This window comes from Opisthocomus hoazin, chromosome 1, assembly GCF_030867145.1.
Source record: "Opisthocomus hoazin isolate bOpiHoa1 chromosome 1, bOpiHoa1.hap1, whole genome shotgun sequence".
Classification (NCBI taxonomy): Eukaryota; Metazoa; Chordata; class Aves; order Opisthocomiformes; family Opisthocomidae; genus Opisthocomus; species Opisthocomus hoazin.
In genome coordinates, this window is record NC_134414.1 from 93,838,107 (window position 1) to 93,865,772 (window position 27,666).

Genomic DNA, 27,666 nt, shown 5'->3' on the forward strand with positions numbered 1-27,666 from the left:
CCCGGCGCAACGCGCAGGCGCGACGCGCGCTCCCGCCGCCCCGCCCTCGCGCACGCGCACGCCCTCGCCTCCCTGGCGGCGCCGGCGCACGAGGAGCGACCCTTGCGGCAAGGCCCGGTTGCATCACCCGGCGCGAGGACGACCGTGGGGGGAGGGGGGGGGGGGGTCCTTCTCGGGGCTGCCCCGCGGCGCGCCTGATCCCCTCCCGCCCGGCGGCGGGACTGGCGGCGGCCCCGCGCCCCCCAGCGCGGCGGGTCCCCGAGCCGGGCGTCTGCCCCGCGGCCCGAGGGTGCCGGGCTGCGCGGCGGCGGCCGCGGCGGCTAGCGGAGCCGGGGATCAGGCGGCCGCGCGGGCCTCCTCGCTTCCTCTTCGGGCCAAGATGGCGGGGGATGAGGCGGGAGTGACTCTGGGGCAGCCGCACCTCAGCCGGCAGGACCTGGCCACCTTGGTGAGGCCCGCCCGGGGGATGCGGACAGGTGGCCGACGAGGGGCGGCGGATGGGGGTGGCGGGGCCGGAGCGGCCGCCCGCCCGGACGGACCGGCCCTGGTGGCCGGGCGGTGCTCGGAGGCCGAGGGGATCCGTGCCTCCTTCCAGGCCCCGCCGCGGCCGGTGGGCCCGGGGAGGTGTGAGGGGGCGCGGGGGGCGGCGGAGCTCCGGGGACCGAGGAGCGGGCGGGTTGCGGGGAGGCGGAGGCCACAGGTTAGGCCGGCCGCAGCGGGGCTGGGCGAGGCGCTTCGCTTGCTGGTGAGGTGGGTCCGGCGCTGGGCGGCTGGCGTCCCGGCTGTGCGAGCGAAGCCCTTCGCCTGGCGGCGGCGGCGACGTGCAGCTTCCTCCTCGGGAGGGCCGTTCTGGCGGTGGTGTTAAGGGCCCTTCCTTCTCCGAAGCGGAGCCGTGAATTGGCCTTCTGTTTCCCGAGTGGGACAGATGGGTTGGTTGCCAGCCCTGTGTTGGTTGGTCTACCAGGAACATTTTCTTGACTGCAAAGAAAATCGGCTGCCATGGTAGTCTTGCCTGGTAAATGTCTCGCCTGGGCTGTCTCACGTATTACGTGTACATGCAGGCAAAACCCGTTGACAATCCTGGTGTTGCTCCCCTGTTTTTCAGCAAACTAGAGGAGCTTGTTTGTCTTTACAGCGATAATGTTTGATATTTTGGGGTTTGAGTACAAGAATTCTTTTTGTGTTCTGGCTAAGCATGTTGGCATTCACTAGTGAAGCATGTTAGTAATTTCAGAAAGTTTCTTTACTTGCTTTCGTTGTTGGCCATGGCATTTGCCTGTCGGAAAGCGCACAGGTAGGCCTAGTTGGGAGGTCAGTAGGAATTACCTGTAAGGACTGTTCTGCACTTTTTCAGTTGGCCCTTGAATGCTTGCAGTTGGCTGGAGCTTATAGCTGAACTTAGCCTTATACCAGTCTCGCGGAAAAAATTGCATGCGTGCATAATTGTGTGCACCAGGAACACTTCTCCTGATGACAGGATTTGCATCATGCTTACGTGCTTCTCACCCTACTAGATGGTGCCATCTCCAGGTCACGTTCTCATCGTTCACTTCAGTGTCCGTAGTGGTGTTTGATACTCGAGAAATACAAATGTAATTGCCTCTGTTAGGTGGACAAAACTTGGTTTGTATTGAACGTGAACATTTTATTCATGTTATACTTGATAATGGAATGAGTGAGCTTACATTTTTACACAGATGCGTTTATGATTCTATGATTGTTATATACAGAACCTGCGTGTAACAGCGTAAACAGTATATGATTTCATGTCAGTTAATGTGCGCATGTTGTTTGTATTTTAGCAAAATATTTATATCCTGTCCTGCACTGAGGACTCTTTTGGTGTTGTGGATCTTTGCTTGAGCTGAGCACCTCATCCAGATGAATTCAGTGCAGGATGGAAATTAACCGTAAACAGTTTCAAAAATAGTACAGAGGAACATTTCAGTGGATTTCAACATTTGTCCAGTATTTGGAAAAACAGCTTTTAAAAAAACCAAAACAACTCATTGGGAGTTATTTTTTTAACTATATGGAATGCATTTGTAAGTGTTTTGATTTGCCAGGTACTACCAGTAGATTCATGCAACAGTCTGTTTAGCACAGCAGAATTTTTGTCTGATACCTAAAGTAGCAATAACAGTATTTGAGGAAAAAGTAGCCATTTCAAAAACCAAAATTAAAATATATGGTGCTAATGAGATCTCTGGACCTACTGACTCCAAAGTGTAGTTATAATTGTATACTGACTGCAGTGGAACCTTATGTCAATTAAAGAACTCTTTATTGACAAGCCTGTGTTTTTAAAACATAGATACAGTTCACTATGTAGCCCATGGAAAGTTAATTTGAATTTGCGTGTTATGTGTAATTTAAGTGTGGGAGTAGGTAAGGAGGGGGTTTTTTTTGGCTTTAGAACTTCTTTTAAGAGTTTTTTCTTTTGTTTACTTCCATTTTTAACTCCTTGTAGCCTATACTGATTTCCAGTCAGTGTCTTGATTTGCAACTTATACTGATTTACAGTCAGGATATTGTTTACTTTTTGTCCTATTTCACATACCCAAGACTGTAATGCCTGTCTAGAATTAGTTTAATGAGCTTAGCTGAATTTTCCTGAATAGAACTAGTGGATAATTTTTAAGAAAATACAAATAGTACTCTATAAATATTCAGGTACAAGATGAATAAATTCTAAAATCTCCCTCATACAGGATGTTACCAAGTTGACGCCTCTTTCACCAGAAGTCATCAGCAGACAAGCAACAATTAATATAGGTAAAACCAAACTTCTAAAAAATAGGGGTGCATTAATGTGAGAACTTCCGGTGCTTTTGCAGTAGCATATGATACCTATGTGGAATATTTTTAACAAAGTTTTACTGAAACAGACAATAACATAGGTACAGTGTTTTTATTATAAATTTTATTGAGGTGCAGGAAGGGACTTGTTGAACCCTTTTCACTTGAAAAGTACCAATTTACTGCAAAAGCACTGTTGAATGAAGTGGGAAATAGTTGTTAAAGCAAAGTTTATTTCATCCTTAAATTAAGCATTGAAATGAGTTTCATGAAAATGCAAACATTTGTCCATTGGGAGCTCAGTTTAGGATATTGTTTGTTGAAACAAAAATTATTACAAAACTTATACATGCTTCTGATGGGAGCTGTGGACTTACTGGCTGTGGAGAGTTTGGGGTGATTACGTTTTGATCCTAATGGAACATTGCACAAAATTAAACAATGGTTTATTAACAAACATTTGCTTTTAAAATATAGGTACAATTGGTCATGTAGCCCATGGAAAGTCGACAGTAGTCAAAGCTATATCTGGAGTTCATACTGTCAGATTTAAAAATGAACTGGAAAGAAATATCACAATCAAGCTGGGTTATGCTAATGCAAAGGTGAGTCACTATTGTAAATCTAGCAAATATATTGCTAATATATTTCAGGGTGGATGTAAGCTTATACATAACTAAAGCTTGATGATTTAAACTTTTTCTCAATTTTTAAAAATTACTTACAGATTTACAAGCTGGATGATCCAAGCTGTTCCCGGCCAGAGTGTTACCGATCCTGTGGAAGTAGCACCCCAGATGAGTTCCCTACAGATATTCCTGGCACCAAAGGGAACTTTAAACTAGTCAGGTAACTGCTGTAAAGTCAATGGTATAAATTGTGTTTGCTTCCTTTTACACAACTGAAAATAGTCAGGATTGGGCTGCAAGCTGAATGTATTGTTATGGCAGACCACATGTTCTTAGATGCTTGGCACCCCTGATCTAAGGTATCACCTGAACTGCCTTGGTTTTATTAGTCATGATGCACAGTCCACAGTAGAGCACAACTGTGTCTTCTGTTGGCAGGTATTTGCAGGACTCTGAAGTGAAATTTTTCTGCTATTAATAAAAGTACATTTTAAAGCCACTAGAATGAGAACTAATGTGGACCTCACAAATGCATCTTTAAATTCTGTTTCAGGAAGGTGACCTTTGTTAAACCTTTTCTTCCTAGTTTTCAAAAGTTCTTAAGTTTAAAGAAAAGTTCTCAAAGTTCTTAAAACAAATATATGAAAGCCTGATGCTTAATGTGAGATCAGGCCTCTAACTGGAGGCCAGGTGTTCTTTATTTTACTTTGTTTCTGATAAAGCATAGTGTGGTCATTATGCAAGCATAGTAACCACAACAGTTGCTACATGGGTCTTTACAGTGATAGCTGAAATGAGAGTAGTCACAAAGATTGTTGTACAACAAGATTCCTAGTTTCTGCTTATATATAAAATACATCTAGTGCTGTAATCGCGTATTACCTTGCTTTCCTCGGATTCCCAGTAGAGCACTTGTTCTAACAGTAACCTCAGTTGGAGTGTGACAGTCATGCAGCCATTGTTAAGCTATTGGTTAAAAGCTTTGGATTCTTTATCTTACTGTTCATTTGCTTATAGTAGATTTTTAACATTGTCAGTAAAGCAGCAAATTAGTCCCTTGATTTTTTGGTGTCATGCTACCAGGAAAGAAGGATTCTTCACTGAATAGGTTCAGGCAAGAATGTAGTGAATTGACAATTACAATCTGCACAGTATAATCATGAGGTTGGAACTAAGAGCTGTAACATTGTCTCTGTAGATAAGCCTTTGAAGTGAAGTGCAATTACAACCATGTAATTAAAGATGCATAATTTTCTAAAATTGGAGAACGGGAGACATCTTTTAAAAGAGATAAGAGAAATCCTATGTGGTGCGTTTGTTGGATTTTTTTTGTTTGTTTGCTTTTTTATTCCGGTGCATTTAAATATAGTCTAATTTACAAGTGAATTTGTGAAATACTACAGCAGTACCTAATATGGATATTTGTTATAGAATCTTAAAACTCAGAAAAACTGTCCAGTAACTGTTCAGTAGTCTTTATGTTCTTTTAGAACTTTTTGAAAATAATTTAAAGGTATTACTTCTCAGCATCTGTCTTCAAACAATTGTGTATCTATCTGTTTTAAGGATGCTTTTAGCTTTAGTGTGTGCCTAGCCACTGACATAAATCAGTTAGAGAAATTGTTGATAATTAGCTTTCAGGCTTCTTTTTAACCTTGTTCTACCACAGGCATGTCTCTTTTGTGGATTGTCCTGGCCATGATATTTTGATGGCTACTATGTTGAACGGTGCAGCAGTAATGGATGCAGCTTTACTGTTGATAGGTAATGATTGCTACACAAAAACAGAGCTCTATTTTTTAATGTCATGAAGCAACTTTATATGTGTTTTAAAATTTAGTGGGGTGGGGTGAGCGATTCAAACAAGAGAATGCTTTGAGCTGTGTTTAAGAAAATAAAATGATGTTACAATGAAAATGTACCCGAACAAGCTGGGTTTTTTAAGCATTGCTATACATACTCATTACTCTGGTGGCTGGCCCAATTGATAGAAGATCAGTTAGGTGGATGAAACTTTGTAGTGGTATAATACTGTAAAATTTCTGTTGTTTTATGAAAATAGATTAGCTACAGGTACGTTTTGAGTCTCTCTGAAGCTTCAGTTTGCTTTAAATATGTATGTAGCCTTTGCCATACAGGAGAGTCCACAAACATCAGTACAAACAGTAAACCCAGGTGAATACGGGTAAAATCAAGGTACAGGAGATTTATCTTGATTTAGACAATTTTTGTTCTGATTTGCAACCAACAGGAAGCGAGTAAAACTGGTTTTTGTGTGTCTACAGAACAATTTATTACTCTGCAGTGATAAATAATTATCTTACCTAGACAGAGCATGTCAACAAGCAAGAAAAGCAGCTTCAGATATTGTAGTTTAAACAGTCCGAGTTAACTGATGAACTGTCATTCCTTCTGCCTGTTTCGAAAGTGTGACAGACCAAACTGAGATTAACCACCATAATGGCACATCAGTCTAAAATTGGGTTTTTGGATGGCTGAAATCCAAACCATGCTGATAACTGCCCTATTCGCATACTTGATATATTTATTGTGTGTTACAGTTTGGGGATTTTGGCATTTTTATGGCTTTAGTGGTAAGAAAATGCCATTGAATTTTAAGATATTTCTTGAAAGGTGAATTGTCTGTTATGCTACAGTCAGCACTTAGATGTCTGAAGACCTGAAGGATGGAATAAGTCAAGTAGACACAAGTTAGTATCTTTCAGAATTTTAGATGTGCATTTCTGCTGGGAGCAAGTGAAGTGGGGGGACCGCTCTGGCAACCTCTTGTCTGTCATATATTGTGTGGATGCTACAGCCAGCAGTTCTGGGGAAGAGTAGGTGCTTATTAAATTAGATGCTTCACATGTAGCTTGCTGAGAGGTGACTGTCTTTTTTTTATAAAGGTGCAATGGAAAGTAGATGTCCTAACTGTAGGAGTTTTGTCTATCTTTTTAGTTTCTATATTGCAGTCACTTTTCTTCTTTCAGCTGGTAATGAGTCATGCCCTCAACCCCAGACCTCAGAACATCTAGCTGCTATAGAAATCATGAAACTGAAACACATTTTGATTCTACAGAATAAGATTGATTTGGTGAAGGAGAGCCAGGCTAAAGAACAGTATGAACAGATTCTTGCATTTGTACAAGGTAAGTTTTCAACAACAGAATCCAATTAGTGGTGGAAATTCTTCAGTGTTGGGACATGGATATAGTGGTTTTCTGTATGTTTATAGAAAAGCTTCTTTCACTTAGATGATGCTGGTGTACATAGTCTGTTAATCAGGCTTTGGAACAGGCTGTCTGGGGAGGTGGGGGAGTCATCATCCCTGGAGGTGTTCAAAAAACGTGTAGATGTGGCACTTCGGTACGTGATTTAGCAGGCATGGTGGTGTTGGGTTGACAGTTGGGCTTGATGATCTTAGAGGTCTTTTCCAACCTATGATTCTATGAAAAATAGACCATTGGAGTTGTGCCTCTTATCTGTTTCAGACTGCTTATGTACAATAGTGTTAAGGCTGTTGGTCAGAGCTCTTGATGTAAAAGTAATAGCAATAGCTCTTGTCTAGTGGCTTTCACTGAGTTTGTGGTTTCTTCGTGGTATTGTCGCTTCCTGGATTGTTTCTTTGCTAGAGGTTGTGCTGTGGTTTTAGTGCAGTGCAGGAGAGAATGAAGCTGTACTTGTCAGGGGCACCTTGTAGGTATAAATGTGTTAGTTTCTTTTGTCTAATCACAAAAGATTGGTCTTTCGTCTCTCTCTGCAAGTCCAGTTCAGGCAGTGTTATCCTACTCTGTCCGTAAACTTCTGCCCAACTTTTGTGCTTTGAGTCTCATCTTTCCCAGGAGCTTTCACTGTTTTTGCTACTTATCTGCTTTAGCCGGGGTTTGTGAAAAGCTGCAGAGCTAGATTGTCACCATTGGAAGTAGCCAGTGGGTCTGTTTTGGGTTTTTTTGTTTGTGGTTGTTTTGGTTTGTTTTTTTGTGATTTTTTTTTTTTTTATTTTTTTTATTTAGTTCAGAATTACTGTCTTGCCTAAACTGTTCATAACAGCTATGTCAGAGAGCCTTGGTGTGTAAATTTGGAGTTTGAGAGCTGGAGTTATCACAAGAAACATAGATATAATAAAAACTAATAACATTTAACAAGCCTAGATAACTAAATGCATGCTTCCATAAAATTAGGATTTTTCTAAAATATGTATTTGTATTGCAAAACTTAGAAAACATAGATCATTAAATTGACAGGAATTGTAGTTTGTTAGAAAGAAATTTTACTGTAAAATTAATACTGATGTATCAAATACTGAGATATCTGATCTCTCTGAGGAAATTATCTTAAGAATATCTCTCATCACAATGTAGGAAGTGAATTTGCCCTTAGAGCGGAAGATTGTCTTACACAATATTCAGAGAGCAGCTGTAAAGCTCTTCAGTACACAATTATCCAGCGGCAACGTGAGGGTTCTTTCAGAATGCCTCAAAAAGTAGATCTGGCTAGTTTGAGCTAAAATGTTGAAAGGAAGGCTAAACACTCTGATACTTACTGCTTTGGGAAATGCAGATAAAATGTGCCTTGAGATACATTGGCATTTTTAACAATGGCAGAACACTTGGTCATGTTGCTGTAAGTACTGTATTAAGGCTTGATGTTGAAATTCATTTTGTTTTAGGTACAGTTGCAGAAGGAGCTCCAATAATTCCAATCTCAGCACAGTTGAAATACAACATTGAGGTAGTTTGCGAGTATATAGTGAAGAAAATCCCAGTCCCTTTGCGAGATTTCACATCTGAACCAAGGCTTATTGGTATGTAAATGTTTAGATCTGGGCTTTCATGGCTGGCCATTTACTGCATGTATCTACGCTTAGAATAGCATGTTGCTGAATGCTCTAAAAAGGAGCATTTAAAAGGAGCGTTTAGTGTGCTCTTTTTTTAAAACTTGTGTATTTTCTGAGAGCAGTATTGTTTGTTCATAGTTTCTGTAGTTAAATCTATTTGAGGTAATTACTGGGTTTTGTGTATATTCTATGTGTATGACTACTAAAATGCAATAAAGATGAGAAATTTGTGTCTTAGAAAACATTCTTTCAGTTATTATGAATTTAAATATGATTTAACAGAGTACTGACAAACTGTTGAATTTGAAAATTAAATTATTTCCATGAAACTCTTACAGGTAGCCTGGTTAGATTTTCTGTGTTAGTCTCCTGTATCCAGGATATAATTGTCAAAGTCTCAGTTATTGTCCAACATATTATGAAATTCAGTTCCACTACGATGAATCCATTTGTTTTCCCTGTCTTCCACATAAAACGTGGGAGACCTACAAAACATGTTCAGAATACATAAAAATTGACCATGTTAAAACAACGTTATAGTATTCACTATGACTAGATTAAAACAAGGTTCCAGTATTCACAGTTGACATTGTGAATATTGAAGGGGTTTGGTGATATAGTTGATCATTGCTTTCTTTCTCACATACTGGTCTTTAACTTAATTTATGCTATGCAGAAACAGTTTCAAAAACCATTTATGTATATGAACAACTTAAATGGTTTTGAGAACAAAATCAACTATATACTTAAAAATTTGGAGTAAAATATTCATCTTATTTTAGTGTTCTTCCTGAATTACCTTTTTGTAATTTTTATAAATACGTGTATACCTTTGTAAGAATAGGGAAGCAGTTAAAGTTGCTAAAGAAAGCCACAAATTCTTTAAAAACCTGATCTTAAATATAAACCTGGTTATGGTCTTTTCAGTAATTAGATCTTTTGATGTCAACAAGCCTGGATGTGAAGTTGATGACCTTAAGGGAGGTGTAGCTGGTGGAAGTATTCTAAAGGGTGTTTTAAAGGTAACCTTTTCCCTTCTTGTCTGGATATTTGTAATGGTAATAATGAGTAGAATTTTTCCATACTTAGTAAAAAATTAATCTATATAATTGATTTTTTTTTAATTAGAATACAGTCAGATGGCACTTATCCTTATATGTGTGCCTCATTTTTACTTTCCTGTTTTAAAATACAAGAACAAGAAACACTGATTTTTTTTTTTTTTTAATATTTTTGTTACTGTAGTCCTAACTCTTGCTAATAATGATACTGATTTCATTGCTTACAAAGATTGAGACAGCAATTCTTTTTTTTTGTCCTACTGCTTTTACTCACTGAATTGTTGGGGGGAAGAGGGGAGCAAAAGAACTTAAAAGTACCTCAGAAGTGTGTGTGGGTTCTCATAGGTCCCACTTCCCCTTTAAGTATTGTGTGTATTTTGATTTTTTTTATTTTGCTTGTGGGATACTGTCAATAGATGGAAACTTTGCTCTGCTAGACTGGAAAGCAAGCTGCATATTTGAACATTTATACAACTTGTATTTTCTTTGTCTTGCAGTTTATTGATGCTGATCAGTTACACTGATCAAATGAACTCATCTTTTCTCAATGCTGTAACATTTCTAAATGAAACTAAAATTTTGGAATTACTGCTGATAAAGATCCTTTGCTAAAGCAGTTTTCCAAATTGTGTTGAAAAGGAAGACAGTTGTTATGTTGTCTATAAGATACAGGTCTTGCCTGTCAGCTTTATGTTCCTGTGAAACAACCAGTTAATCACTTTTTCACTTCTGTAATTAGGTGGGCCAGGAAATTGAGGTCCGGCCTGGTATTGTGTCCAAGGACAGTGAAGGAAAACTCATGTGCAAGCCAATCTTTTCCAAAATTGTGTCACTCTTTGCCGAACACAACGATCTACAGTATGCTGCTCCAGGAGGTCTTATAGGTAAGAATATTCTCTTACAAAAATAATTATTTCTTCACGCTTATTGAAAACACTTGGTTTCATTCAACAAGGAATTTCAGTGTAGTAAACAAAAAGGCTCTGACCAATTTCACGTAGTTCATGTATGTAGAGAAAGACAATTTGCATTGATAATTGTACTGGCTTTAACAGTAGAATATTTCTTTGTCTGTTTAAACAGAGCTCAAAGTCTTGCTAACATTCTGAAAGTGCTGCCCAGGTAATAGGGAGTTCCCAATACATTCTCAGTTTGTTGTTTTTCAGATCTTCTTCAAATATTTTAATATGCAAATGTGACAGCTACCTTTCAGTTACTCCTTGTGACTTTCCTTGCTGTGTTGTAGGTGTTGGAACTAAGATTGATCCAACTTTGTGTCGGGCTGACCGAATGGTAGGCCAAGTTCTTGGTGCAGTTGGAGCACTGCCAGAAATATTTACAGAGCTAGAAATTTCCTATTTCTTGCTGAGACGACTATTAGGTGTACGCACTGAAGGAGACAAGAAAGCTGCGAAGGTCTGTACCCCTTTTTTTGTTTGTTCCTGATTTCTCTTTGTGTGGTAAGTTTTGTTAGTATATACACTTTTTGATCTTAGGTAGTCATTTTGTCTCCCTGTTCATATATGCTTGTCACTAACTTACATGCTTAATGACTATTATAGAAGAAAGCTTTTCAGAGGAGTAGGAATTCATATTGGAGTAGTTTGAAGTATTTGTGTCCTGAAGTTAGGTATTCTTCTAAATATACTGGTAATTGTTTTCCTTTGCTATCAGCCTGTTTGTGCAATAATTAGTTCTGTACATGTACTGATCTACTTCCTACTTACATGGTCTTCATAGATTTTCTCTCTGAAGAACTTTTTAAAGCTATTTCTGAAACACTGTAGTTGAAAAGAAACTGAACTTGACACACAGCACAGTCTCGTGTTCCATGGTCTATTTTACACAAATCAAAAAAAAGATCATTGTTTTCCATGTTAGCATTAAAATCTATAAACTGCTTCATTTAACAGTAAGTTGAGTGCTTCAGCATTCTCTTTATCTTGTGAAATGAATTATTTTTTGATGAGTAATTTCAATGTATGTAGGCATAAGGGAAATGAGAATATCCAGATTACTTAAAAGAATGGTAGAACACTCCAGTTTGTGGCAATATCTTAGACTGTTTCTGCTTTTAATACAGTATGTGCAATTATCAGTATATTTTATAGAAAATGTAGAGAAATTTCAAGGCAGTATATCATGCCAAGAACCTGCAGCACTACATGCACAACATATTTATGAATTTGTCCTTTCACATATAAACTTTATCCACTGACACTTGTGCATGGTTTGTGGGGGGGGATATTTAGAGTCTTTGCATTTCTCAGCTATATCTTTTTTTTTTTGTGGCAGGTAGGTAACAGAAGCTACTCAATATTTTCTGTAGTATTTTTTAAAAATATTAAAGCTTATGTTTCAGAGTTTTGTATATCTGTCTTCAGGTGCAAAAATTGTCGAAGAATGAAGTTTTAATGGTAAATATAGGATCCTTATCTACTGGAGGGAGAGTCAGTGCAGTAAAAGCTGATTTGGGGAAGATCGTGCTAACTAACCCAGTATGCACAGAAGTGGGAGAAAAAATTGCCCTGAGTCGAAGAGTTGAGAAACACTGGCGGTAAGTTGGGGCTAAATTGGTAGAGTACCTGGTTGTTATATTGTTAATAAAAACATACATGGGTCTGATTTTGTTCTAGAATAGGTAAGCGTATATCTGTTTGTAAAATTCCTCTGGATTCTCCTAGCACATTGACACCATTATTGTGGAATGCTTCATTTCATTACTAGCCTCTTTTTTTAAAGAAGCATTCTAATTGGGTAGATACTTACCAGTTAACAGACAAGGAAACATCTGAGGTTCATGGTTTGTTGCCAAAACTGCTCTGCTGTAAATTGAGCTAACAGTAGGCAGTCTTGGCAGAGTGGTTGGGAAATTCTAGCAGTCTTAAGCCAAAGCCTGTCTTTATACACACCTAAGTCAAGGGTGTTCTACCTGTGGAGCTGTATGTGACTTCTAGTGCAACCTTGAAGTAATAGCAGGGGAATGGAGGAGGGACATTCTAAGGTTCGAGTATCTTATGTACTGTAAGCAGAGAGTAAAGAAAAAAGTATCAACTGGATTGACCCATTCAAATTACAAATATAAAACGTCTGACTGCACAGAGGCATCTGGAGGAAGAAAACGATGAGCAGAATTGGTTGGTGATCCATTTTAATCTTAGTGCCATACTTGTTTTTAAATGATTGTGCACACTGTACCTGTTATGTGTTCCATGAATATCGTAGGAACATAAGTGTATTTACATTCATTGACACTGCACAGCTTTTGTAGTATAAGGGAACATAGCCATTTTTACAAGAAGTCTCTACTGTAGGAAAAAGTACCAAGCTTTAAAAATTCATGGGTGCATGTTTCTTTCTCGGATCAACAAGAAAGTGTAGACTGGAATTTGGTGCTAGCTGACAAATTAGGGAAGAGATTATTCCCTGAAAAAAACAGGGAAAAAGATAACGTGTCCTGAATGGGGAGGGGGGGGGGAAGACAGGACCCAAATTAAGTGAGGGAAAGCAGAAGGAATAGGAGAAACTATTGGAAACAATGCTTTTTTTTGAGCTATAGACTGATAGCCTGTGCAAATTCTAATGTGAGTTTTGTTGCTTCTGTAGCTTACTTCCCACTTGAAAAACATGACCAAATTTTGTGAAAAAGCCCACTTATCTCTGGACTACAGAGTGGGCAAGTAGTAGCAGCCTGCTATAAAGATCCTGTTATTAAAAAGTTGCTTTCTGTGCTGTATTAAAAGGACAAAGAGACAACATAAGGAAACTGGAAGTTGAGAAAAGGGAAAGGAGGGAACTGGGAAGAGCAGCATAATGAAACCCAGCTGGAGTAAAGATAGTGTATGGTTGGTACTGCGAAAAGAAACTTGCAGCCTGAGGCAACAGAGTGCTGAAAAGATGGAATAAAGTGAGAAAGCAAGAGACAAAAAGGAGCTATAACATAGAAAGTAAATATATAGAGGTTAAACAGCAAATGGCCGAGCAAGCAGGACGCACTAGTGATTCCAAGGAACAGCGAATTCGAAGGTGGACTAGTTATAACCTATGGATGAGGTCCTAAAAAGTGGGAAGTGCTGGGCTAATATAGTTCAGTTCCTTTTCAGGTGTCCAGAGACAGGCTTTACTGCTTCACAAATTAAATTGAGATGCACATGTGATTTCTGTGTATCTCCTTGCCAGAAATTGGAAATGTTTTAGACAGTTGTATTACTAACATGTACTGCCTGCTGACTGTGGAAATGGACATAATCTTAATTTCCTTTTAAAAAAGCATGTATTTCTGAGGCAACAGTGGCCTATAAAAGGGGCTTAAATTTTACTGAATACAAATAATAAAACTTACCTGAGAGTTATTACATATATAGGTTACATATTCATTGAGAGTTACAGCTCTGTTTATAATCCTACTGTCATCTTGTCTGAATTTTCACATTTTTATTTCTATTTGAAAGTAATGCACCACTTCAGGCATATGTGAAAGAGATCAAGCTGTGAATAGATGTACCGTCCATCAGTACAATATAAGTTACAACACTTTCAGATATTTAGTTTACTGTTCAAAGGTACATCCTTAGCTGATTACAAACATACAAATGTTCTCTGCCCCTCATCCTTTTTTATTCCGTGTTTCCACTAACCAGTCATAGATCTTGTAGGGTGTTTTGAGTGGGAGACAAGTGGAGAAGATTCAAAATGTGAGAACTGAAGGCATAAGAATAACAGAAGGCTGTTACTTTATCCAGGATACTTCTGACTACTATTAAAAGTAATATAAACTGTTTTTCTTTTTGCAGTTTAATTGGATGGGGTCAAATCAGGAGAGGAGTGACAATCAAGCCAACTGTGGATGATGACTGAAGAACAAAAGAGAGTGCTTCATTTTTAAAGATGAAGTGCCTGTTTCTGTTTTGGAGGGGGTATATTTTCACAGTGGAATTGGAAGCTGTGCAAACAGTATCTTTGAATTCTATGACTGTCCTTGTACATTTTATTGAATTTTACCCTCTTAGTAAAATACTAGTCACTATCACCATTAAAAGTGTAAAAGAATTGGCGTAGAAGTGGGTTTAGCTATCCACATTTTAGTAGAAATTAATTGTACATGTCTCATGGCATGTCTAATTTATGTTATTTTGTGTTTCAGACATATCTGTTTAATTCAGTCAAGCCGGCCCCAGTGTAACACACAAACCATAAATCTGGTATTGAAATAAAATACTGCTTATTTTCATTAATTCATACAATTTTTCTGAGTAACAAAAGACTGCAGTGATTGTTCAACCAGCAGAAGAACTAAAAGCAAAAAACAAACTTCTTGAACACTAGTACCCTTTCTGCACAACATCTTGTTTTGTTTAGACAGCTGTTTACAGCAAAAACTTTCTTCCTTAGTTTGTATGGTTCTGACTTTAGGATTCCAGCCATATTACACTTTGTAATTAGGATGGTAATGTTGACTGACTTGAATTTGTCACTTCCAATATTACAGTGAGTTTTGGTTAAACCCCCAGTGAAGAACTACAAGTAGACTGGATCTGAACTGACAGTACTGGTTTTGACCTTATTTTAGAATGGATTTATGAAAAGAATGTGATTAATATGAAATGTAACTGTTTGTAATCGTGGAACTCTGTGTGGGTGACCTAGGAGCTCTTTATACCGTAGGAGTAAACTGTTTATCTCAAAACTATGTTGAGCAAATATTAGCTATGATCTTGAACTATAGAGTATCTGGAAAAGGCTGTAGCAGGGAATGATTAGGGGGGGTGGAATTCAGAATGAGATGAGGAAAAAGGTGTAAAACCACTTTTGCTAAGCTAGCCTGAATTGCACTCCTTTGGAGAAAACATACTATAGGGTGCTAATAATTTCATCCATTGAGCTTTGACTTCTTCATTTGTACTAATGTACATAGTTCTAGGTATTTTATATATTAGACTATTTAGCAAGTCACATTACTTTCCATGTTTTCATACAAAGTACTGTGTTCATTTTCAAAGCCTGGTTTCACTTTTATGTAATATCTTCAAGGGCATTCTAAGGGTAAATACCGTTTCACTCCTCAAAATGGACTTCGATGAAGCAGCTTGAGTTTTGTCCTGATTTGGCATTGTATTTTGTGTTCCCTTACTCCTGGTACCTTCCTGTACTCAGTTTCTCTGTTTGTGAAGTACTTCTACCTCACATGGTGTTGAGAGTAAATACATTAGCTTTTGTATAGTGCTTCTCCTTTTTAAAAGAGAGTCAGCTGTAGTTCCTCCTGATTCTCCTAGTACTTGACCAGTATTCAGTCTTAAATGTGTCTGTTTCAAAGACTGCATCTTCCACGCTTTGGAAGCTCATTTCTGTAACTTTGAATTGTAGGAATTTGGATAAACTTCTGTCTTAGCTAGCTTGGGAGCACGAGGGTGAGCACAAAAGAGAAAGTAATTTTCTGCAGAGTGCTAGGATGGCACCACCACCAGGGTGAAATCTAGTCCAAAGAGTTCTTTGTAAATGCACTGAATGTGTGGGTCTAATGATAAAAAAATGCTGAAATGCTTCTGACAAATTGGTTAAGCACCCATAGGCATTTTTAGGTATCCAGATATGTAGGTTAGGCCTCAATATCTTGATCTGAAATTCAAAAAACAGAAGTGCCATAAACTTTACAAAACCTTGATGTACTCCTTCACTTGGGTAGGTAATAAATGCAAAGTACTAGTATTGTCTCAGTGCTAGGATTAGTAGCCAGCCTTACATCCTTCTCACTAAATAACCGTAGGTCATTACTTAATTTAGGTCTAAAACATGCTGTAGTTGAGACCAGATTTCTTAGGTAGGTATATGTTATCAGTAACATTAAGAAATGTGTTATGAAATTTTGTCTTGTTCCTTGTGAAATACAAAGCAATATTTTGATTTTCCGATGGCATGCACAGGAGCTGGTGGGAACTAGAGAGAGAACAGAGGCAATGAAATGCCAGGGCAGTGAATTTTGCCTCTGGCCCATTCTTGCATCAGCTGGCTTTCACAAGGGCTGTTCCAGGCTGGGCTAGGTGGTTTTAGCAGCTGCAGGCCTCTCCCAAGGCAGTTTCTTTTATTCTGAACTGTTCTCCGTGTCCTTCTGATGGTGGGCTTCGGTTCGTTATTTGTGGGTGTATGCTGTGTGGTGCAGAGAAGAGTTGCCTGCGGGTGGGGTGGTTGCAGAGTAGTGTGTCTGGCCGACGACATAAACAGCCTGCTGTATGTCCTGTCACATTGTGGCGGTGGCGTGAAGGCGTGAAGTGCAAAGTGCTTTTTTGCCACCAAAATGTTACATTTCCTCTAACTGGAAAACTTTGACTGTGCTGGCATGGGTAAAGAAGAACGGGAACATTTTGAGACTTGAATGCAAGAAGCACATGACCCTGCAGCACGAGAGCCAAGTACGGACAGTGTAAGTGTAAATATATTATGTGTGGATGTGCCTGTATCCACCCACTCTGCATTCACTGAATTGTGATGCTGAGATGTAGACGAATGAGAGGAGAGGAAGAGGTGCCATGTAAAGCTAAGGGGGTGGAAAACTACTTGGATTTTCTTGGCCGGGATGAAAATAGTGACAGATTGCGAGCTTTCTGACTTTACCAAGGATTTGAGTGGTTGTTTTATTTTTTACCCTTCATAGTTCAAATGTAGCTACCTCAACTTAGGTGCGCAGTTGCCTTTCACATGGTTTGGCTAGCCAGGGCACAAGTGTGGAATTGGCAGCTGTCTGCCACATTCTGGAGCGGCAGCTGGATATAGCGGGGCATCTGAGATGGCACCAGTACCTACACTGAGGTAACTGAATCTCTTCCAGTTATCTGTCAGAACCTGGTTTTAGGAGGGTTCTAGAACAGTGGTCTCCATATTGAAGAAAATATATCACCTCAATAAATATTTTGCAAAAGACTTCTGGTGTCTAAGAAACCTGTGCAAGTTAACTGAACTATTACCTGTTTTGTTTTTATAACCTGTGATTAGTTCTATATTCAAACTAATAAGAGACACTGACTGTTGTGTCATGCCAAGGTTTGGTAACACTTTTTGCTGGTTAGCTCAAGTGAAACAAGCTGCTTAAGAAACTGAGTTCTCCATTATGTTGTTCCTTATCACAAATACTGTGCTGCCAGGACAGTTAATATTCAAGTTGGTTACCTAGTTTAAGTACAAGAAATTAGATCCTAAGGAAGCAAAGGTAGACAAAACTTCCAAGTAGTTCTTCACCTTAACTTCTCGTAAATGCCAAAGCAATGACTGCTCCTTCGCTTGATTTTATGCATGGAAATGAGGTTATTCTTAATAAAAGTGGATACTGGTTTCCTGTTGTCCCTGATGAACCTGAAGTCAAGTTTAAAACAAAGTGGAAGCTCTGAGAGGAAAGAGTGGTTGTTCTCCAGGGGCTGCGTGCAGCCCCTGAGCTAGAGTTGCTCTCCAGCACTGCCGTGTATCTGAGCCTTTGGGGGCTAGAGGTTGTCCAGAAGCAGTTCTTCCACTCAAGACAGTCCTCTGGGAGGTTTTTTAATGTTTCTGCTTCCCATCCAGATGAGTGTGAAAACCTTATTAATGGAGCAAAGTATTTCTTAAGAGAGCAGAAACATCCTATTCCAGATACCAAGGGTCACATCTCTCACAGGGAGGACTTGCACCTCTCTAATGCATGCGCACAGAATGCTGAAGCCCTTGTCACTCAGGTACCACGGGTGGATTTTAATCCTCTGTGTGTACGCGCTTCATGGCACGGGACCTGCAACAGCTGTTGGGACACAATGGGGATTTGGAGGAACGGTGTTCAGAACTGTGATTCTAGTTAGCTCCAAGTGGAAATTCAACTTACTCCAAAGCGGAATACACAGCCATAGGAGAGCTTGCTCAGTTTATTCCTCTTTCTGTTCTCCCTGCCCTCCCTCCCAGCAGTTCTCTCTGTGAAAATGAAGGGTAAAAGTGATCCCTTTACTGCCCACTTGTTTGTACAGAAGGTCTCACTGTCTTACAGACTAGCGTGGAGTTGCTAACGGTGACAAAAGATGTACAGGTGTTTTCCCAGTGCCCTGTTCCAAGTTCTCTGCTGCTGCATAACAGGCAAGAGAATCACCTGCTAAAAAAACACATTTACTGGAATCTTCAAAATGGAGGTCAGTCACCTTAGTGACTGCTGCAGAAACACTAACCTGCTAAAATAGGGAAATGTCGGATTAATGGCAGCTGTGGTGTGGGCTGCTGTTGAAGCTGGGACCTGTCCTGCTCCCGGGTGCTTGTTCCTCACACCTGTTGTGACAGCTCCAGTGCTTGTACAGATGGGCAGCAAATCGGATGAGGGAATGGGTTTGAGAAACTTTTTTTTTTTTTTAAGAAATGAGAGAAGCAGATGAAAGAAAGTCTTTTCTGTTGGCAGCTTGGATTTAAAATACAAGGTTTCATGTGATGGGGAATATGGGAAATTCTATTTTGCTTTCCCTGGGTAGAAAATAACCTGTCCTGTCGCTGGGCACTACTGAAAAGAGTCTGGCCCCATCATCCTGACACCCACCCTTCAGATATTTGTAAGTATATATTAGGTCCCCTCGCAGCCTTCTCTTCTTCAGGCTGAACAAGCCCAGCTAAAACCTTTATGTTTCCTCAGATACCAAATGTAACTTAAGGCTTTATACATACAACTTTGCACTCTATCTCCATTAAACTAGTACTACACCCCAGCCTGTGTGCACGTATCTGTTCTATAGTGATAAAAACTGCTAACAACCAGAAAATATCATTAAAGCTACTTTGTTATAGTTTCACATTTCTTATGATCCCTTCTATCGATAGATCTATTAAGTCACACCAATAACACAGTCTGAGCCAGGATATTATAACTGTAGTATAGTAATTCCAGGTAGTAAAAATGCAAGGGAATGATGGGCAAAATAAACAGAAATAATCTCTCTTTTTCCTTCCCCCAAATTCTAGTGGCTTCCACTGCTTAATTATTTTGATGAATTACTCTGGTGAGCTGATTAAAGAGAGGAGGCACACCTGGGAGTATTTGTGGAGTACCTGCATTTTGGTTGGTTGTATAACAAGGAGGGTTACACAAAGAGAGCGTTTCCCAGAGCTGTGGTGGTGCTGCTGCTGCTGACAGGTTGGTCATCAAAGCCGTGGTTTCACAAAAATGTGAGGAGAAAGCATCCTCATCTTAATTTCATACTGAAGTTTTCTCTAAGGCATTAGTACCTACATATTTACATTACTTATGCTATTGCGTATAAGTAACGCTACCTCACTGGAAAAAAGATCCATGAATGGCTGTGCAGAAACTAAAGAGTAATTGTGTGACGCAGGAAAGAGCTAAAGCAAAGAGCTTGTATTTGTGCGTGATGCTTATTGATGTTCATTCTTTGAAGAAACAGCTGTAGAGCACTGAGAAAGATATAAACTCTTAAAAGGACAGGTAGGCTTAGACTCAACAAAAATGTAGGATGATGTTTTATTTTGTTGCATTGCATACCTTAAGAGATTTTAGGAAATTTTGATTTTTAATCATACTTGTAAAGGCAAAAAGACATTGCTTCTTTAACCACCTTGGCTCTAATGTGGAGGACTAGTTCCTAAAGGTAAGTTTAAGCTGTATGTAATCCCCAGAACCCTGTGGTTATATACTGATGTATGAAGTTTGTTGTTGTAGGAGTTAAATATAACTAATGGTGGAGCATGTAGCTGTTTGGGTGAGAGGACGGTTTCACAGTTCATTGTTCAAGGAAGAGCACTCTCCCAGTGTCTTATGGGGAACTCAAACTAGCTAAAACAAAATAGGGTGGGGGAAAAAATGGGGGTGATTAGCAGTTCTGCTAGTTTAACAGTCATTGCCTTAGCTTCTGCCTCACTCCGTTTTCCTGCTGAGGCACCGAGGGGTTTTGAACAGCGTAACAAGGAAGGAGGTCTGACCTGTCGTCCAGTATTTTGTACTGGCTCCGGCTGAACTACGGCATTGTTAAAGGATACAGTGCTGGCTGAAGACACTGCGGTGCCAGGCTGCATTACTTCAATATTTAAGAAGGCAGATTTTATTACAGATAAGTAGATATCTTGTGCAATGGTACAAAGTTAAGGCGCTGTGTCAGTAATTATTCCTGAGACTTCAGTATTTATTTAGGAAATGCCATTTCCAACCAAACCTCAAATTTTGTTCTGAAGGGGTGACGCATGAATTTTCAATCAACATCTTTGCTGATTTTGTTCCAGTATATACGAAATCTAAAAGCATTTTAAAATTATTTTGTTGCACCAGTTTTGGAGCACTTTCCAAAGTTTCTTCCAGCTCACTGCTAAAAAAGGGGTTTCTGCTGTTTTTCGATGCCGAGTCATCTTGGCGATGGCCTCAGTATTGCCTACGTGAAAGATTTAAACTTCTGGCCGCCCTGTCTGTTCACGTGCTGGCGAACATCGGTGGTACCGGCAGCGCAGTGCCCCGGCTGCGCGCACCCCTGCTGTCCTGGGACGCTTCCTGCTGCAAGGCCAGGGCTAAACACTTACAAAGTGTCAGACTGCTGCCTTCCCATACTACTTCTTCTACTACTATTGCACAAGCTGCTGTTTTCCAGGCCCTGTCACCTCCTGACCACGCGATGGCGCTTGTGCATGCATGATACATTCAGTTGCCTTTTTGCTGCAGTCCCTGGACTCCATGTGCGCCGCTTGTCATTCTTCAGTTCTCTCATTGCCGTAATTATTTTGGCACAGCTGGCTTCATAGCTGATGTTCACGTGCCATGATGCTAAAATGACAAATGTGCTCTGGCTTCGTGTTGCTGCTCTTGTTTCTGTAAAGCTACATCTGTATGTGCACATCTCATTTCCTATACGTCTCCAGTCTATCTTACTGGCATAGTAGAAGTGTTTGTTTTGCATCTTTACAGACTAAAGCCAGGTAGAATAAACATTTTTTGAGTTTTTTTGGTAAGCAGTGAATATTTCAGCTGTGACAGTCAAAAACTATACATAAGGGATACAAGTATGTAAATAAGTTCTCCTCCTTTCTGACCTTGAAAGGATTAAAATCCAAACAAAGTCACATAACATGGGCAGTGTGCAAGGAAGAAAGAGTAGACATGAGAATTTTGGTGCCAAGGAACAGGCATCTTCTCAAAGGAATTACCTCAAACATTTAAATAACTACATATTCTTCAATATCCTTTATAAAATACAGGGAACTAGAACACCATACTCAAGCATGGGTGAAAATTATAAAAATATTTTAGTTGAAATAATGTTTATATGATACTTGTGTTGAAGAAGGCTTCATTAAGAAATTGCAGGGTATGCATTTATAAAACACCAACTTTTCAGTTCAAGCAGTTGCTTTATAAAACTAGTATACTTTTCTAAATATTTCAGTATGTTTGCAAAAAAAACCCACCAGATTCACAAATTAAGTCTCGTGTTCCACAATCCTAAGGATTCAAATGAATCGGGCCACCACCTCTCCTCTACTGCCTCTTTGTGGACATTTGTTAAGGAATCTAAGGCACTAGACAGGATTATGTTATTTAGAAGTCCTCTTGCCCTGCCAAATATTACACAGTTCTGTTTAGTTATTTCTGTGTATTTAGTTTACAGCGAAGACCCGAAAAGATTTTCTCCTATAAATGTGCTTTAAGGTTTTCTGATTCATTTTTCTTCCTGTTTTTGCTTAATCATATATTAGACTATGTAATCTATGATGAATCTCAAAATATTTCATTTGCAATGTAGTCCTAACTACTACACATATAGGACTGGCAGTCTCAGCTTTTGCAAGTTTTCATTCAAGAAGCGTTTCTTACCTCGGGGACTAGCATTGGGCACACGGAAGTAGAATACTTTATCTTTCATACTTTTTCCTGGCTATAGCTAAAATGCCGTTGATAACATAAAGTTTAGCAAAGTGTTTTTCTTTCTTTAAATTGTCTCCCATTTACTCCTTTGGCAGTAATTGTACACAACTTAATCCTTTGTAAATCTAACATGGAGCCATACTTTTCACTAAAAAAAGGTACGAGAGCGTAGTTAGTCCTTCCACAGCAATCACAAGCATTCACGTATTCTCCGTACGGTTTTGGCTTCTTGCCTATCTGTCCGATAACACGTGTGTTAAACATGCTGAGACAGCCGACACTGGCACAGCACTGCAAACCACGTACCTGTACGCTTTAAGCACATAAATTGCCCTGTTAACACCAGTGGGACCATTATGCACTTAAAGGTAAGCTTGTGCTTTAAGCATTTGCAAACGCTGATCTTAAATGACTTCCATTTTCCTGAAGGTCTAATTCTTCCTTCACGTTACTTGCTACTTCGCGCTGTTGCTATTCTACTAATTTGTGTGTTCATGCTGGGAATTTATTTTTGCAGTTAAAACTTCACATTTGTCTTCGAAAGGCTTCTGAGCTTTACGGGAAGGTGTCTGTTTTGACTCGTAATGTCACAGAGAAGTGGACTCCTGGTACTTACCAGTGCAACCTGGCAGCTCACAGACTGCTGAAGAGCTGCTCCACATATCAGCACATCACAAACTCCTATAAATTTAAGTATCACAGAATCACAGAATGGTAGGGGTTGGAAGGGACCTCTGTGGGTCATCTAGTCCAACCCCGCTGCCGAGGCAGGGTCACCTACAGCAGGCTGCACAGGACCTTGTCCAGGCGGGTCTTGAGTATCTCCAGAGAAGGAGACTCCACAACCTCCCTGGGCAGCCTGTTCCAGGGCTCCATCACCCTCAGAGGGAAGAAGTTCTTCCTCCACATTTCAGGTCAGGACAGGGAGAGATGAGGGGCTTCTTCAGAGAACCCTTTCCTTTTAGGAGTTTAAATTCATGTTTTGCTTCTTACTTTTGCTCCATTCTTAATTTGAGTCCCATTGGTCCAGTCCTACATGACATTTTGAGTCATAACATGTATTTTTATGTAAAGATCAGAAAAAAGATTGCTCATATCTGTGCCAGAGGAACTAAATTTTCAGTTTTACATAGGACCTTTGACCCGAGGGTTTCAAAGTAGCCTTGTGGTTCACCCAGAGCACAGTTAATGTGGCTACGGAAGTGTTTTGCTGGAAAGAGAGCAAATACAACCCTAAAAATCAGCGTTGTCTTTAAAGCTACTCCAGCAGCAAATTTGGTTCCTGTTAAAATCTCACTGAAAAGAGGGTTTGTCCCTCAATGTAATGGTTTGTTTTGTAATGCCCTGCTGTCTTGTTAAACTATTTATTAGAGAAACAGGGAGGGGCTGGCACAGTCCTATTTCAAAACACAATGCTTATGTAGTCATTGAAGCAGCTAGCCCTCAGGGCCATTTACAACTTTTTAGCCAAGGAGAGAAAATACAAATACCTTTTAACTGTTTAAATCTTCTCTAGCCTTTATTTCTCAAGATCTATCAGTACCGACTTCCAGTAACACACCGGGCTGAATATTTACTAGTCCTTCCACCTTTACTACATGTGCGCACCAACAAGTCTGGAGGGGATACCTTTGATTCATGGACAAATAAAGCAAATGAAATGTGAATTTACAAAATTATAGGGTAAATATTGGAAAATTTTTTGTTTTACCTTTCCCCACAGAAAACAATGAGTTTGAACCAAGAGGATGTTACTTGAAATTGTAGAATAAATAATTAACCTCCCTACTCAATTAAAAATTCCTTTAAGCTTGCGCAGCACGTAATAAGGAAGTGCTAGAAACAAAATCGCCTGTGAAACCCTACCTTTAACAACTAAGTATTAAGAAGTCTGCTGAATATTTCTAAACCAAGACATTTCAAAGATTTTAATGCAGCCAAATAACTTTGTCAGTTCTCCAGAGGATGCCAGAAATCCCCTGCTCAACAAAAGGACCACCCTGCTGCTTAAATGTAAGATACTTTTTTTCCCTTTATTTTTTCAATTTAAAAAAAAACAACCCACACTTCTTTTAATTTTGTTTTCTTTTTTTTTTTTTTTTTTTTTAACAAGGGCAAATAATCTGCATTTTTATCTCAGGCAGCTGAAAAAACTGTCTGGAATCTTCCCAAAAAATCTCAGTTTGAGGCCAACACCCCTTATGGAAAATTTCAGACTTGTGAAAGCTGGCAACGTTTTATGAGCAACTAAAAACCTGTATAATGCAAAATGTCAGACAGATTCAAAATAAGTGACGCAACACTGCACACTGGTAGTATTTTTAAATAGAGAGGTTATCCAAGACAAGACACACAACCGTAGAGAATTTTCACCAATTTAAACCTATTAGGTCAATTCAAACCCACTGAAACCACCTTAAGAAAGACTGGAAATATCTGGACACTCTTCTGATCTTTCTCTACAACTATCTCGCGTAGCACAGCACAGGCAACCTGAACACAAGCCTTTTGCATTCCTCTTCTGGGGCCACACAGCCAGGAGGTTCTTTACACTGGACAGAGTTCTCCAAGATGCATGATAATATCTAAATAAAAACTACATCAGTCATCAGCCTGGTACATCTGAACAGATTTTTTTAAATTACTGTTTTTGTAAGCAGGAACTATTAGTAGCAACTCTGTCTGAGTCCATTTTTCAGATCCCAAGCAACACTGACAAATAAGATATTCTCATACCATGTTTCACTGTTCAGCCAGTTATTTCCCACTCCTTTCCTACTCAATATCCCAGCCTTATCACGATGAACTTCCTCCAGATGAGCATGTTACCATGATTCTTTCATAGATTTTCCTCTGATACCTTATTTTTCACAATTACACAGATCCCAGGAATGTCTACATTGGGACTTTGGAAAATTATGTTTTATAATGCCATAAAAACCTACTTTGAAACACTTTTGGTTATTTGATAAGCATTTTAATGGCAAATTCTTCAAAAGAATTTTGTGTACTAATACACAATTGTTCAGGCCAATCTTTGTTTCATTACTTCATTCATTTCCTCATCAAAAGAAAGTATTTCTTACAGCTTCATTCATCTTCCTTTGCACTCAAGCCTTTGGCTCCCTAGCATTTTGGCTGCCCGTATGCACAGGCAGTTCAGTGAGCATCACAACTTTGGTTGTCTGAATTTGTCCTAAATTTAGAGACTGATAGACATACTCAAATTTAGCCACGCTGCTGAATAAAACAGGAAGGTATTTCTGGTCCTAGAGGCGATTATCAGGCTATACCACAGGGTGCCTTTGGCACTTTTGTCCCTAAGCTCCATGGGTTGAAGCGAGTTGGTGGCTTCATGCTGCATGTGTTGGTATGAGCTGTAATGTGCTCGTCTTGGTGGTCCAGCTATTCGTTCTGACAAACATCAGGCCAGATGCTACCCAAAACCCAGGCACTGTGACAGCCTGGTCACCTTTCCAGCCCAGTCTGTGCCTTCCAAACCTGGGTTCCCAGAAGCTACATGAATTTTCCCATCAACACCAAGCCAGTTCTCTCTTCAGGGAGCCCCCTGAAGACCAGAGGTGATTGCAAAAGTGTGGGGAGATGGGTCAATGCCCTCTCACAGCTTGCCCAGGAAGGTGATGGGCAGCACATCAAGCCGCAGCATTCAGCTGGTGCTCTAGCTCCACGGTGAGGATCCTGCCCGGTGGGAGGTGGTCATGCAGCGAACCCAGAAGGACTGCTAGCTGCTGAAGCTAGGGGATATGGCAGGTGACTGTCCTGGAGTTCCATGCTGATTTTATCCTGCCTTTAATGAAGCAGACTACCAGAGCCACCAGGATAACAAAGAAGCCTCTACTTGTGAGCAGCCTGTGACCCATTTAGTGCCAATCAAAATCAATCACGCTGTTTGACCCATGCCTTGGGAGAGGAATCCAAGGTTATAAAGCACTTGCCCTTTGGTGCCTGTGGATCACATATGCATGGTGACATCTGGGCCGTTTTATAGGCTTGTGGTCCCCTGTCCACAAGAAAGATTGACCATACACGCCTCTCGTTCCCCATCCAGCAAGAATGCCAAGCCCTGACTCCTCATAACATCACACCTTGGAGTATCCTGTGTCTTTTTAGTCTGACTGCATCTGTCCTATGCTGCGATTTCTCTGAATTTGATGATGTTGGTCCCTTGGCCATGATATGATTCAACACTTCATACTGTGGATAAAACATCCTCTCAATTCCAGATGACTTAAGCGGTCTTGACTTTTCTGTAGCCAGTTTCAAGGGGCTTCATCCATTGAGATGTTCTGCAAGGCCACATGCCTCTGTCACAGCAGACAGCAGTAACCAGCGCTGTTTGGGAGGTTCCAGCAACTGTTTTTTTGCCAGGATTTTTGCCCCACGTGGAAGGAGTTAAAGAACCTGCTCTTCAGACCCATTTTGGGCATGGTGGCTGGGATGAAACAATCTCTGATGCACTTCCTTCTGTCGGTCACAGCCCATTCTTCACTGGATGTTTCCAGGTCCTGCATGGAAACACTTGAGGTCATCTAGTCTGAGACATTTTTGGTGAAGGACCAAGTGGTTGCCAGAAGATGATGAAGGGCTGGTGATGGCAACCTGGTGGCAATATTGTCATGGTGGCAATATTGTCATGGTGGCCACCGAAAGACGCTTTCCTAAAGCAGTCAGCAGATAAAAACAGGAATAGGGTCTCAGTCTGCCAGTAAACGGCTTGGCAATATTTAGAAATATTGATCCTGTAATACCCGAGACTGGAGAGAGGGGAGAAACAGGCACTGCTGGCCAAGTGCAAGCATCCGAGCATGGACACCAGAGGACTCTACACAATTAGGTGTCTCCACAGGTTCGTATTAGATAATTTACATTAGTTTAAGTTACAAACACAAATTGATGCCTGGACAATTCTTTACAAATTCTGAACAGCCCTATGGAGACTACAAAAAGGGACAAGATTTTACTGTCTACAACACAGCAACTAGGCTTGGGCATGTCTTGACAGAGCAAAAGGAGTAACTTGAAACTATTCTTAAATAGAAAATATCAGAATGCTAGAAAATACAACTCGAAGAAATTCTAGATTCTTCTAGATATCTGTACTTCCTTCCACTTCTGACGGAGCAGGGGAGAATTGCCTCAGATGGCCCATCACAAGTGTCTTTATGGTGTAAGCCATTAAATTTCACTCACTCTTTTGTGGACCAAGGGATTTCGACTTGTGCAAAAATGGCAGAAAGCCACCCAATCTTGAGCTGAAGACATTAAGGGGAGGAGAACGCATCCTGTCCCTTGTGTTTTGCAGTAGACCTTTTTGTCCCATGTGTATACCAGACTCTTTTTGAGATGTCTTGTGATTGCGTCCCTTTAATCTCTTACAAACTCTCTGCTTTCCAGGATTCAGTAATATCTTCTAGGTATGTGATTTGCATTAATTAATCCTAGATACATAATCTTGCATTTGGACAC

General features: G+C 40.1%; 1 protein-coding gene across 1 annotated transcript; it reads left to right on the top strand.

Annotated features, from left to right (window-relative positions):
- Window positions 1-339: 339 nt before the first annotated feature.
- EIF2S3 (eukaryotic translation initiation factor 2 subunit gamma) lies at window positions 340-14,560 on the top strand. Its single transcript, XM_075429840.1, has 12 exons — window positions 340-448; window positions 2,712-2,775; window positions 3,277-3,404; window positions 3,527-3,648; window positions 5,098-5,192; window positions 6,419-6,577; window positions 8,098-8,232; window positions 9,193-9,287; window positions 10,066-10,210; window positions 10,573-10,742; window positions 11,711-11,883; window positions 14,120-14,560. The coding sequence occupies exons 1-12, from the start codon at window positions 380-382 to the stop codon at window positions 14,181-14,183; spliced, it is 1,419 nt and encodes a 472-aa protein (XP_075285955.1). The 5' UTR covers window positions 340-379; the 3' UTR covers window positions 14,184-14,560.
- Window positions 14,561-27,666: the final 13,106 nt, after the last annotated feature.

What these genes read in the sequence shown, in the direction of transcription:
- EIF2S3 (XM_075429840.1), top strand. Translation starts at nt 380, where the DNA reads ATGGCGGGGGATGAGGCGGGAGTGACTCTGGGGCAGCCGCACCTCAGC. An exon ending in TGGGTTATGCTAATGCAAAG is followed by an intron (nt 3,405 to 3,526) that starts GTGAGTCACTAT and finishes AATTACTTACAG; the next exon opens with ATTTACAAGCTGGATGATCC. An exon ending in GATTCTTGCATTTGTACAAG is followed by an intron (nt 6,578 to 8,097) that starts GTAAGTTTTCAA and finishes ATTTTGTTTTAG; the next exon opens with GTACAGTTGCAGAAGGAGCT.